Below are 12,963 nucleotides of genomic sequence, written 5' to 3'. Positions count from 1 at the left end.
ATCAGGTTAAAACAAGCACTGAAGAGCACTCGTGCTACAGCTGTCACATAGAGGTCAATTATCATTTGGATCATTTAGTCACAGAATGAAATCTATTCCTATTGTTTAAAAAAATATATCCGACACTTGAACTGGCACTTGACAAATGAAAACTAATTATGCTGCATTTTAAAAGATAATGGGCATCATCAGTCACTGGCAAAATGTCAAAAAGAAAAAAATCTTTACACACAAGATATCTTATCCTGTAGAAAAATGAACTGATAAAAGTCAGGTCATGATTCATTTTCCTTGAAAATAATAATAAAAAAAAGCTCCTTTCTTTGCTATGAATTCTGAGCATTTGTTCTGGGGCACCAGAGGAGTGGGGCTTATGCTAAGAATTACTCGCAGATACTAGTTAATCCGCAGCCTGTCGATGCGCATCCTCACTCCTCTTTTTACTCAAGAGCCTGTGTGAGCGGGCCCTGCTCTTCTGAGACCACTGGGGGACCAGATCTACCATACCTCAGTCTGGACCATGTTGACTCTCCGCGAGCGCAGCTCCCTCACGCAGTTGTAAATGTCCACCACACCCTCTCTCTCCGCCATGTCCAGCATGATGTCGATGACGATGAAGCAGCCTGTCCGTCCCGCCCCAGCACTGTAGGGAAACACGCAGATCATTAACCTCAGGGGTGCAATAGAAAGCAGTTTAGGCACCTAGAACATGACGATGTAGCATAATTAAATACTGTTAGTATTCATACTAAGTATGATGTCAAATAGAATATGTAGTGTGCGTTCCAACTGCATAGTAATGCTATATTAGCAAGAATGTCTGAGTATGCGGCTTGAGTTTACTGGACATACTCAGCTGCCCCACGATACATCACGTTGCTTCAAACTGCGCAATGTTTGAGATTTTGAGCGAGGCTAAAAGCTGTTGAGTCACTTTAATAAGTTTTAAATTCAGGCCGGAAAGTAACCATTTAGATTTTCTAATCTGTGGTCAGTTTATCTGAAATTTGCTGCATATGTGTTCAAAGATCAGGTCATGTGATCGTGTTCAAGTTTACTTCAGTATGAACAGTCTGTTGGTAATATCATAATCAATTGTTGTTTAGTAGGCAGTGTGCTGGACATGACACTTTAAAATTCTTATACTTGTGCTACTGTTACATTATAAATTACATACTCTCACTTTAAGATCATTGTCAAAGGGATTTCTGACTAAATACAGTTGAAGGTGATTGGAATTCTCTTTGTGGTGTTTACAGAATGTCCCTGTTCTCGGGATATTCCACAGATTTGTTTAGGTACTATGTCTTTGGTCGAAAAGTTCTAATGAACATTTCTCAGACAAAGATCTCAAAACCAACATTGTCTGCATGGTTCGATGAAAAAATATGTTTTTTTTATTGTAATTTGGTTGAATTGACTCATTAAGAGCAAAAGGACTTTGGAGGACAAAATGATTTAACCTACGAGCAATAAGACAAATGCCACTCACGTTGGAGGAAATTGTGTTGATCTTTATATTCTTGAAATCAATCTTTTTACATTCTGGCTTGTCTCCAAAATATATGATCTACATCTGTGCACGGGTCTACTCTGCACAACACTGCCAACTGCTCGTTTTCTAATCTACGGACTGAATAAAACCGTGGAGAATACAATCAACCACCTGGTAGGACAGAGAAGAGGTATGCACAAGTACGCACAGACTGGTTAGGCAGAGTAGGAACAAAAGTATGAAACAGGGAGGTCCCGTGCACACCAACCTGCAGTGAACCACCATGGGCCCAGCATTGGTCAGAGTCTTGGACTTGACTCTCCTAATGAACCCAAGCAGGCCCGTGGCGTGATAGGGCACCCCGTGGTCCGGCCACCCCGTGAAGTGAAACTGCCGGATCTCCCGGATCTCATGAGCCCCTCTCTGAGGAACAGAGTCATCATGTTAAACACACAAAGCACAGCAGAAGACGGCGGGGATGTGCTGAGAAGACAGAGGATACATTGTGCGGACGGTGCGAGAGGTCCTTCTAAAGCAAATACAGAGTTGGATTGAATACAAACACACACACCTCATGGGCAAAGAGGAGGAGGGGTTGAGCAAAGTTTCATTATCTAAGAGCAAACAGGATGTCCAAGGCTGCTGTAGCCTTTATTTCTTTACCGCCTGTAGAACAGGATTATACGTTTCATCCATGATCTGGTCAGTTTAACATATAAACAGCACTTTTTAAAATTGGACTCATCGTCTGTTGCTTTGGATTGTAACGTAAATTAATCATCATTCAAAGTCAAACAGCAGGAACTTAATGGTTAGAGAAGGTCTCAATGGGTCTCACTGGAGAAACGTATTAGTCTCTTAAAAAAAAAATACATATATATACGTATATGTTTAAAAAAGTGTTTATTCTATAAAAAGTAGGGTGAAAAAAAGCAAAAATGATGCAGCTTATTGTGCAGGAACATGCTGGTTGGAATGAGAGGAACAGCACAGATACCTTCAACTCACAGCAGTACCGAAACATTTAAAAAGGTGCTTATGAGCTAAGCACATAGCCCATAAGTTCTTCATACAAACCGTTCAAAAGCAAAATGTTCTAGTACCGAGCACAAGCACGAATGTTTTGTCAAACCTCTTGGTGGACAACAGAGTTCTAGTTAAGAAGTGTACCTTCTCCACAGCAAAGGTCCTGATGACGTACTCTGACAGCAGCTCAGTCTCTATCAGGGTCACTTTGATGTCTCTGTAGATCTCCGTGTCATCGGGCCAGTACTTACAGCACTTTACCTGAGAGTGACCAAAGCATGTTTCATCACCACCTGCACACTGCGTGCTAACTGCATTGAATTCAAATTTGCATACAAACAATGCTGTATTTCACTGCACACTCAAGTTTGGCCATCGTTTTTTTTTTCTCCAATAAAGATAATCGTCAAACCCTGGTCAAGGATCTGCTGTAAATGGAAATGTTATGTATCGACGGAGAGCTCTTTCTCACATTATTGCTTTTTTATTCTCACGTCGATAAAGCGAGACTGACTCTAAAGGTGGACCGAACGGGATCTGGATCAGAGCAGAATTTACACTGAGGGGGTGGAAGATTTGTCCACCTTAAGTTTTTGACTACCGGTGCGGAGAAATAGGACAAAACATAAAAAAATAATATTGTACTACAATTGGATGAGGGAGATATGATACCAATCCAATAATGATGTGACATAATAAACCCTCAGTTGTTTAAAACAGATTTCCCAACAGAAACCTAAAACACCCCACTGGAAATATTACCCTCCCCCCCCATCTCCCCCCGTCCAATTAAACTGAAGATACTCGGGGAGTTAAGGCTGGTGATAAGAGATTGAGATCATGGAGGTATATCAGAGAATGATCTTTTTTTTGATGAGGGATAAATGTGACATCAGCCACAACTAGATTCAATATTCATGTCTGGAGTCTTTGCGCTGATTAGGAATGGAATGAGATTTTGGTTTGCGGAGTGACACAGACAGAGGGGGACGTTCAGGTCCCTCTCTCTGACACCCCTGATGACTAATCCCCGATGACAATCACAAATCCACCGTCCGCTTCCAGCCAGATTGAATTAGGCAAAAGCCATTACCGTATTAGATCACTCTGAATCAGATGCCTAGTTTGGGTAGAATTAGCCTTTGGGACAAATTTCTTTTTTCCGTGGGCCCACTTATGACCGTCTGACCCTGTGTGTGCACGGCACTTGAACTCCTTCGCTCATATGGATGACGTGTATGGAAAAGAAGGAACACGTAGCATCACCTCATCACACACTATACCTTCCAAACCAAATCTCTCATACATCAAAGCACGCCAAGCCGCCCCTGTGTGTGAAACCAGCGGGACACAGAGGCTGCGTGTGCCAGGATTTCCCAGAGTTCATCAGCAACTGTGCCGAGCAGATGGCCCACTGTGATACGGCGGAGTGATTTTACGGGGCCCTCTGAGGAGCCACCGTCACTGTGACCAACTGTGCCTACCGCCCGCCATTGGACAAGGATCATATAACAGACGGTTTGGGGGCCCGCCGAGGACAGCACCGCAGCTAAGCAGGTGTGGAGAAGGTGTGGGGCGGGGCGGGCTGGGCTCAGCTACTGGAGAGGAACGGCCTAATGAGGTACCTAGAGATGGGCCCATGAATCATTATCAGCTCTGCTACATTTAAGCCCCCACCAAAAATGCACATCAGCGAAATCAAGGTGTGCCTGAGTTTCAGGGGCTTTCTGTGTGAACGTGTTTAAAATTCGTGGAGAAAATCCCCGGGCAGTCAAAGCATTACACTGTACTTTAAGACCTTCATTTTCAACTCGATTGTAACCCAATCGGGAGGAACTTCAGTGCGAGTAAAGTGGAACAAATTAGGACTGGAGTAGGTTTTTTTTCTTTTTCAGGCAGACCACATGCTATAGCGAACAAAAAAAAGTCAAGGATCTACCATTAGTTTTAACATTGTGAACTATCCTCACCACTCAATACCAGCCGCCTTTTATCCAATGAGGACAACATTAAGAGACGTTTCTAGTAGGAGCTGGCGGCTACAGCGGAGTATAAACTCCTGTTATAGAGCCAATCACATGAAAGAGTACTCAGTTGCATGGATGCCTCCCTGGTAATGAAGGCCATCAATCAGTTTCTTCTCACTTCTCACTGATCAGATAGATGGAAAAAGAGCTGGCAGCACACGAGACCCATGCCTCACTAAGCCCCACACTCACTCTCTCACACACACACACACACACACACACACACACACACACACACACGCGCACACACAGCAACATCTGGGCACTGATGTCGAAACACACAAAGGCACTAAAAAAAGGATGGCTCCGTTTGCCTTGAGATACAATCAGGCTGTCAGTCGACTGGGGGCAACGTAACCTTATTTGAGATCTGCGGTTAGAGCGAACATCTAATTAATACCCACCCTGCCCACTTCCACCAGGTTGGTCACCATGACGATAGCTGCCGTGTTCTCCTGCCAGACCATCCTCCAGAAGTCGAATACCGTCTCCTGCATGGGGCCTGAGAGAGAGAGACGGAGAGACAGAGAGAGACGGAGAGAGAGAGACAGAGAGAGAGAGACGGAGAGATGGAGAGAGAGAGACAGAGAGAGATGGAGAGACAGAGAGAGATGCAGAGAGAGACAGAGAGAGAGAGATGGAGAGATGGAGAGAGAGACGGAGAGACAGAGAGAGACGGAGAGAGAGAGACAGAGAGAGAGACAGAGAGAGATGGAGAGACAGAGAGAGATGCAGAGAGAGACAGAGAGAGAGAGATGGAGAGATGGAGAGAGAGAGACAGAGAGAGATGGAGAGACAGAGAGAGATGCAGAGAGAGACAGAGAGAGAGATGGAGAGATGGAGAGAGACGGAGAGACAGAGAGAGAGAGAGACGGAGAGAGAGACGGAGAGAGGGAGAGGGAGAGAGACGGAGAGAGAGAGACGGAGAGAGAGAGAGAGACGGAGAGAGAGAGAGACAGAGAGAGGGAGAGACGGAGAGAGAGAGAGATGGAGAGAGAGAGAGAGACGGAGAGAGAGAGAGAGCCGGAGAGAGAGAGACGGAGAGACAGAGAGAGAGAGAGACAGAGAGAAAGAGATGGCGAGACAGAGAGAGGGAGAGAAAAAATAATTATTTTTTGAGGTCGTGAATTACATGCATACTTTTTCATATTTCAAACACATCAACTCATACAGTAGATGGCCAAATGTATGCGGACACCCAAACAAAGTACGTTGTCAGCTGAACATAACAACCGTATGTCATCGTTGAACATCTAATTCCACTGAGAAGACTTTCCTGCTACAGGGACTTGTCCCATTCGGCCACGGAAGCATTAATGAGGCCGGCCAATGATGTCGTGCGATTAAGCCTCACTCACGGTTGGTGTTCCGGTTTATCTCAAAAGTGCTGATAACATTTTTTCTACCAAAATTAGTGCGCATATTCAGGTTTTTTAAACACAGAAAAAAAACTGCTAAAATGGGCGATAGACTCCTTTACCCACTGACAGCAGACGAGCATGCCTTTGGTTGCTGAATGTAACTTTTCCAACGAAAGTACAAAGCCAGATGTTAGTAGGTGATAGTGTTTATTTTGGTCCAATGGGACCAATGGGTCTTTATTGAGCTGGCTTTAATTGTATGCCGAAATATTAAGATTTCCAACGATAAACTAAAGGTTGTTGCCAAATCATAGAACACAGGACCCAATTAGCACTAGAAGTCTGTGACAGTTCTACTTGGTGCCAGGCAGAACGGCGAGTGGTTAAATGTTGATTGTTTGAAGCGTTGTTCTTCTTTATCTGTGTATCTCTCGCTCCATTATTCTCATGATTCTTATCAGTACCATCTTGCTTAATTCAATGCATTACTCATTTCTACTTTGAACACACAAATTGTATGTTTTAGTCACTGAGTTTCACTGAGTTTATGCTGTGGCGACATGGTTTTTGATCATAACATCATGCAGTAGCACATCCCTCTCTGTCTTCACAGGCTGACAGAGAAGCAGATCAACTTGCACACAATATACTGTACACAGGGGATTTGGAGGTATTACAGCGCTGCAGCAACAATGCAGTTTATAGAGCATTTTCCCTCCATTTCACTCCTCGCGTCGAGCATTGAACAACATGTCAAACCAAATGTATTTATCGTGCTTCCTACAGCAGAGTCATAGCAAAGTGCTTACTCTACAGCAGAGGGCTTATATGAAATGAAAACAAGAGAGTAGAAATAAATCACACATTTGAAGATGAGGCTAAGGCCTGTGTGTGTGTGTGTGCGTGTGTGTGCGTGTGTGGCAAAGTGCAAAGTAATTACCACTACACCTCATCTATTCAACACCAACCTTTCCACTGAACCGGACCCTAACGTGTCTGGTGAACATCAAAATAAATGAGCAGCGATCCATTGAATGCCTCCAATATTTAAAACTTCACTGAGCAATAATTGTGGATTGATAGGATTTTAATTATTATTCTGGTTAATTAAAATTATTAATATTAGTTTTAATCAAGCACTAAGTGAAAAAAAAAGAAAAGACTTCTGACAAATTAATTAGCGAATGCAAATCTCTGCAGTTGTGCATTCTCCTGCGTTGGCCCAAATTACCTGGAGACATGACAAATTACGCACAGACACACAGAGACGGAGTCGCAGACATGGCGCAGAGACAAACTATTGCAGTTGGTCTTCCTTGTCATCTATGTGGGAAGTCAATTCAATAACCTGTAAGCCCTGAAACCTGTTAGAAAACAGGTGGAGGCATGCGAGAAAAAGTCGGGATGAATAATCTGCTCGCTTGTCATCCCCCTCTCTCTTTCTCCCCTCATTTGCTGTCTGTATCTCTGTACAATCAAACTATCAAATTGAGGCAAAATGCCCCCCATAAATAAATAAATAAAGGTTTTATTCCATATCAACTTACAAGAGAAGCTATTAGACACCAGTTGCAGCAGCTCTAGCATCCTTTTCTATTATTGTAGTGTTTGTGGCCCTTATTGGCTTCCACTTTCTGCAACAACCTACTTTCCCTCAGGGCATCAACAAAGTGGCATCACCATTTTAATGACTTGATTGATCAAGCCATGTTTGATTTGCTCTCTGCGGTGCCTGAACGGTTCTTCGCCGTCTCTCCTCTGTACTCAAGCACAGCCTCACGTGGCAGAGTTTAAAATCAATTCAATTTTCACAAACTGAGTAAAATGAAATTTATGAGACTTTCTGCTAAAAGAAAAAGAGATAAATGATTCAAAATGAACCATCATCTCCACACCATGTCTCTGCTGCCAGCCTGTTCACGTGTCAGCCTTTTGGAAAACAAGAACATTGTGCAGAGTATAATAGCTGCATTTTTGTAAAATTGAGAATAGAACTTCTGCTTACTTATTTCCATCCCAATTGGATATCTAGAAATTTGGAACAAAGCTCCTCAATTCCTTCCATTTGTATTCCCACGTCCTCCGCTACGCACGAGGCGGTTCGTCTCGATTGTAACTGTAGGACCTCAATCTCCAATTCCAGTCACTTCCAGTCTCTCCAATATCTACCCAACCTGATTGAGCCACCCACTCTGCTGCCTCCTACACTCGTCCCTGAGGGAGGATACACGCTGCTGAGAAGTTTGGGAGAGGGAGACTGAGAAGCAGGACAGCTGGTGTGTAGGACTTCAGTAACACAATAACACTTGGCATTATATGGTAAATCATCCAATGAGCGTCTCCTGCCAAGCTTCAGCCAGCCAATTTATGTTTCATGTAGACGAAGAGACGGGGAATAGGTGAGGAGAAGCCGCTGATGGCGACAGTCGTAAGGAAGTGAATACGGCTCTTGATAATTCGGTGTATAAGAACAAACAGATCTCAAACAGAAGTAGTGGAGAGATTCAAATTTTTTTTTGCGAAAGTCAGATTGACCACTCACTGTCTTGCGTTTCTACCGGTCTTACTTGAAAGAAAAAAAAAAGAAATCTTGATTTTAAATCGGTTTTGGAATCCAAAAGTTGTTGCGTCTTCTGCTGCAAGTGATCCGTTAAAATGCCACAGCGAATAGAAAGTGAACAGAAAAATGGTGAGAAAACATTGGTCGTTGGTTCAAATTCCCGATGAGGGCGGATGGTTGGGTGAACAAAGTGTGCGACTTTGACATGGGAGGTGTACAGATGTACTGATTTTAAAGATGCCTCAAACTAACAAAAGTGAGTCACTGACAAACATACCTTGCATTCTTAAAGGTTTGAGCCACAAGGTTAGAAAATGAATTGTTTTGAGAGCTCTTGAGAACCTAGTTGGAGAAGTTGGGAGGAGGCACTTCACAGAGGAAGAACACCAGTACTTCCAGCTGTCAGAGAGCTAACGCTGCTGCTGCTGCTGCTGCTGCTGCTGCTGCTGCTGCTGCTGCAGCCGACGCTGCGTTTTGGGACTCGGGTTTGTTCCTCCTCAGAAACGAGGAGTGTGACAGCTGCAGAAGTCCCCCAGCCAGGTATGCCGCAAAACTCCCGATCAACGTGCGCACATACATACACACAGACTAACACGCGGGCACTCCGTTCCCCTCTTGCCCATTCATATTACATGCTGCAAACTTTGGCATAATGTACACTCACTTATCATTGATTTGCTCTCTCTCTCTCTCTCTCTCTCTTTCTATACCCCTGCACCCCCCGTTGGGCTTTGAGATGTTAACCTGTAAATAATAAAACGTTTGCGCTGCTGGTGACATTCGGTGCTTGTGAAGGTGCAGTAGGGAGGAGCAGAGAAGACCAGAGGGGGGAAAGTTTGATGAAATTGAACCCTTTCCTGCGTCATGAATATTTTCCACATCACCAGCAGGAAGCGAGCACTTATCAGAGCCGTTTGCACCCCGGCTTCAGTACAATCCACAGTCTCGACCGGGAGGAAGCTCACGTCTGATCGGTATTTAAACCACCCGGTCATAAAAATGGTACAGAAGCAGAGTGGCGAACTGGGAAGGGTCGAGCCGCCTGCAACCCGCTCAATCTGCTAAGTAGGTGCGCTGCAGTCGGCGCCTGTGAATTTCTGAGAGTCAGTTGCTGTATTGCTGCAGCAAAAAAAAAAATCCCTGGATAAGAGAATGACCTACATAATGAGGAGCGGCACTTGGGTGATGAGGCTTTTATGGAATGACAGCTGTTCTACCTGCAGTTGTCACCTTGACAGAGCAAAGGGACTCATCAATAAAGCCCCCCAACTAATGAGTGTCATTGTGCTTTATAGCTCAAGAGAACAGGGACAACGTTATCCCACAAGGCTGCCGTATTAAACACATCCTCAACCAGCCCCACAACCAATTTATGACAATGATTTTTTAGCTTATCCAGCACTATTGCGGGTATCATCATTTTTTTAGTTTGAGCTACCGCTGGTCCCAGTGGACTTGAGTGGAAGTGTCACTCACTGATAAACTTTACTGGGGGAGAGACTCATTTTTCAGCAACTGTGCCAATGCCCAGGTGCTCTTTTCAGGTGCTACAGTATGCAGTTTGTCTGACTGAGAGAGACACGTCTGTGTCTGGCTTTCCTATCATCTCGGGCTGCTCTTTGCCTCAGTGTCAGCAGACTGAGCCTTCCTTCCTGTCAGTCTGCCGGAGCTGATGATGAATTATAAAAGGGCCTGCTCTCCCAGAGAATACAGATGTTTCCACACACACACACACACACACACACACACACACACACACACACACACACACACACACACACACACACACACACACACACACACACACACACACACACACACACACACACACACACACACACACACACACCGCCCCTCTTTTGTACTGGATGGCTCTACACAGTGCTTGCGATACTGTTGTTGGAAAATGAGGACTTATTATGCAAGCTCAATGAGAAAACAGGGGCTAATTAATGTGAATGGAAACACGTTTGCCTTCTCAAGCTTTTCATTTTAGAGAGGGCTTCTTCGACTGTTGATCCCCATATGCATATTTTTAAATGATATATGGAATGCTTTTAATGACGACAGGACAATTATAGAAGTCACAATTTAACGGGCATATTCGCGGCCGTTAAAGTGGCTTGTTTTTCGTAAACTGAAGCCCCGCAGCGGAGAGTTGGCGCTTGACAGGTGGCTTAGTTTTGAGTGTTTAACTCGGTGGTCAGTATGAAGCAGGCGCTGTGCATACAGGCGGCCGTACTAACCGAGTGGCCACTGCCTGATTGGTATGCCGTCTCTTTCCGAAGTAAGAGCAAACAGAGGGTTGTTTTAATTGAGACACTGAGGAAGAGAGGCAATGCACTAATAAACAGGTAATTATGCAACTCCCAGCTCCGCCAAAGCAGATTGTGAATCCATTAAGGCCTCTTCGCAAAACCGCCTCTTCTTTTTTTTTTTCTCTTCCGTCCACTGTTTTTTTTTTTCCCCTCTCCAAAGTGGTACGCAAAATCCCCATGCACGCAGCCCCGTTGTGTGGGAGTGAGGCTCTTGACGCAAAATTCATAACAATTAACCATCAATCAGACTTAACCTCTGGGGTCACGGCGAGTGCTCCTCGCCCCTGCGAATCTGCCGGCCAGATTAACACAGTGACAGAATGTGCCTGTGCATGTCAGCTAATCCATTTATTTATTCAGCTTTCTCTCAGACTGCCTGATTAATGGCTCCCACACCACCGATGGAAGGAAAGAGGGAAGAGACAGAGAGAGAAAGCGTGCTGTTCTGCTTGCTCAGAGGCCCGTAAGTGTGTGTCGGCATGTGTGTGTGTGTGTGTGCACTGAGCAGTACCAGATTCCCCGAACGCACACTTGACTGAGCATCAAGGAGGAGTTTGCAAGAGCGTATGTAAACAACTATGGGGATGTTCGGAGAGATATTCCTGAACACCTGCACACATTCATCCCCCCCAAACAAACAAGACAGCCTTAAATTCTCACCGCCCACTCATTCCAACCCAGAGTGCCTCGCAATATTTTAGAAAGTTTTATTCTTACCTTGAGTGGCGATGTAGTGATTTGGCCTGTGGTAGCCCTGAAAACAGACAAAAAGTGGGGGAAAGAGTCACTTTACTTTCTTTCTACCAGCTGTCATCTCTCTCAGAAAACGCACACTGTCTTTGATATGTAGGTTGGCCTTTGCATGCAAACTCAAGTTGATTTCTACCACACAAACAGCACACTTGACATCCACCACTGATCAGAATAGATGTATGTACTGTATGGAACGCCTGTTACCAGTTTCAGATGTCCCGTTTCTGTAGACAAGAAAGAAAATGACTTCACTGTTGCTCCACCTCGAGAGGAATCGTTTAAAAGAACAAATGTGTCTGCCGCTTTCAAGAAACACTGTGCACAGTCTGGCTGCTTGCGACTGTTACTCCTTTGGTTCAATATCTGACTGAGTGGGGCAAATGCACGACTGAGAGCTAGTGATGGATGCTGCTCTGGATACAAGATGCATAAACACTCTCCATCACAAATGATATATGCAGCACATCTCTGGAGTAAGCAGCCAAAGTGTTGATAATCCCCAAGATACAACTAACAGCACTGATCTTCACAATAGGCCCCTGGTCTCACGGATTACTCTAATCCCTTCAAGTTTTATTTGTCCAATTCCTTGTCTTCTCTCCAGAGATATGAGGCAGGAAACAAAACATTAGGACTTAAAGGCTCTTCCCCAGCCCTGCCTCCTCTTGATTGTCTTCCCCCCCCCCCCTTCCACCCACCCCTGCTGCTCTGCTTATCTCGCTCATATTCAATTTAACTTGGACTGTGATTAACGCTCCTCCAATGAAGGGCGAAAGACACAAAGGATATTTTCCTCACTCGCTCTCTCTCTCATCCACAGGGCTCTTTCAGCTCATTCAACTGTCCTCCATTTTTAATGACTTCTTTATCTCTGGACTGAGGAGGAGATTTGTTTGTGCTTTCATGTAAGTTCTGTCAAGTAAAGCGGAGGCCCAGTACGCCGTCGGATTAGAGCGGGAGAGACAGGAAGAAAGGAGGGCCCTGACAGTGACTGTCAGGTGAGTAGAGCTCACTATAATTGGACTCGCGGCTTTTTTAGAAGCACGTTACATGAGGTACATAGGAGTGTTTCTTCATGATCAACACAAAGAGATAAACACAGAAATGTCCATGTTGAAATTATTAATTGAACAAGCGTTGTTTCCAGGGATGTGTAAATGACTAAAGGGGAATTAAATGTGTTATGCTCTTTGTATTTTGCTGCATTGCTCGTAACAATGATTACATTTACATTCATTTTTTCCAGTAAAAGTGGCCTGTAGGATGTCTAAAATATGCAGCATGAAATGTTTTTGCCCGTGGGCATGACTTTTTCTTTCAGCCTGAATATCATTAGAGATCTGGGGTACCAACCCCATCACCTACAGTAAAAAATACATCTTCCTTTTGCCAAATACAATTTGGTCAAATATAACAGAGTAAA

General features: G+C 44.4%; 1 protein-coding gene across 1 annotated transcript in view; it reads right to left on the bottom strand.

Moving 5' to 3' along the window:
* LOC306789100 (receptor-type tyrosine-protein phosphatase mu) overlaps positions 1-12,963 on the bottom strand; it is a gene marked incomplete at its 5' end in the record, with an annotated part of 140,821 nt that overhangs the window by 10,487 nt on the left and 117,371 nt on the right. The window contains 5 exons of the mRNA XM_079284888.1: positions 508-643; positions 1,764-1,918; positions 2,666-2,782; positions 4,953-5,050; positions 11,505-11,541. Of these exons, the coding sequence (XP_079141014.1) occupies positions 508-643; positions 1,764-1,918; positions 2,666-2,782; positions 4,953-5,050; positions 11,505-11,541 (543 nt within the window). The remainder of the gene's footprint in view (positions 1-507; positions 644-1,763; positions 1,919-2,665; positions 2,783-4,952; positions 5,051-11,504; positions 11,542-12,963) is intronic.

The sequence above is a fragment of the Melanostigma gelatinosum genome (genome assembly GCF_949748355.1).
Source record: "Melanostigma gelatinosum genome assembly, chromosome: 15".
In the NCBI taxonomy this organism is placed as follows: domain Eukaryota; kingdom Metazoa; phylum Chordata; class Actinopteri; order Perciformes; family Zoarcidae; genus Melanostigma; species Melanostigma gelatinosum.
The sequence above is the reverse complement of the archived record's forward strand: the minus strand, read 5'-3'. Positions and strand labels throughout refer to the sequence as shown.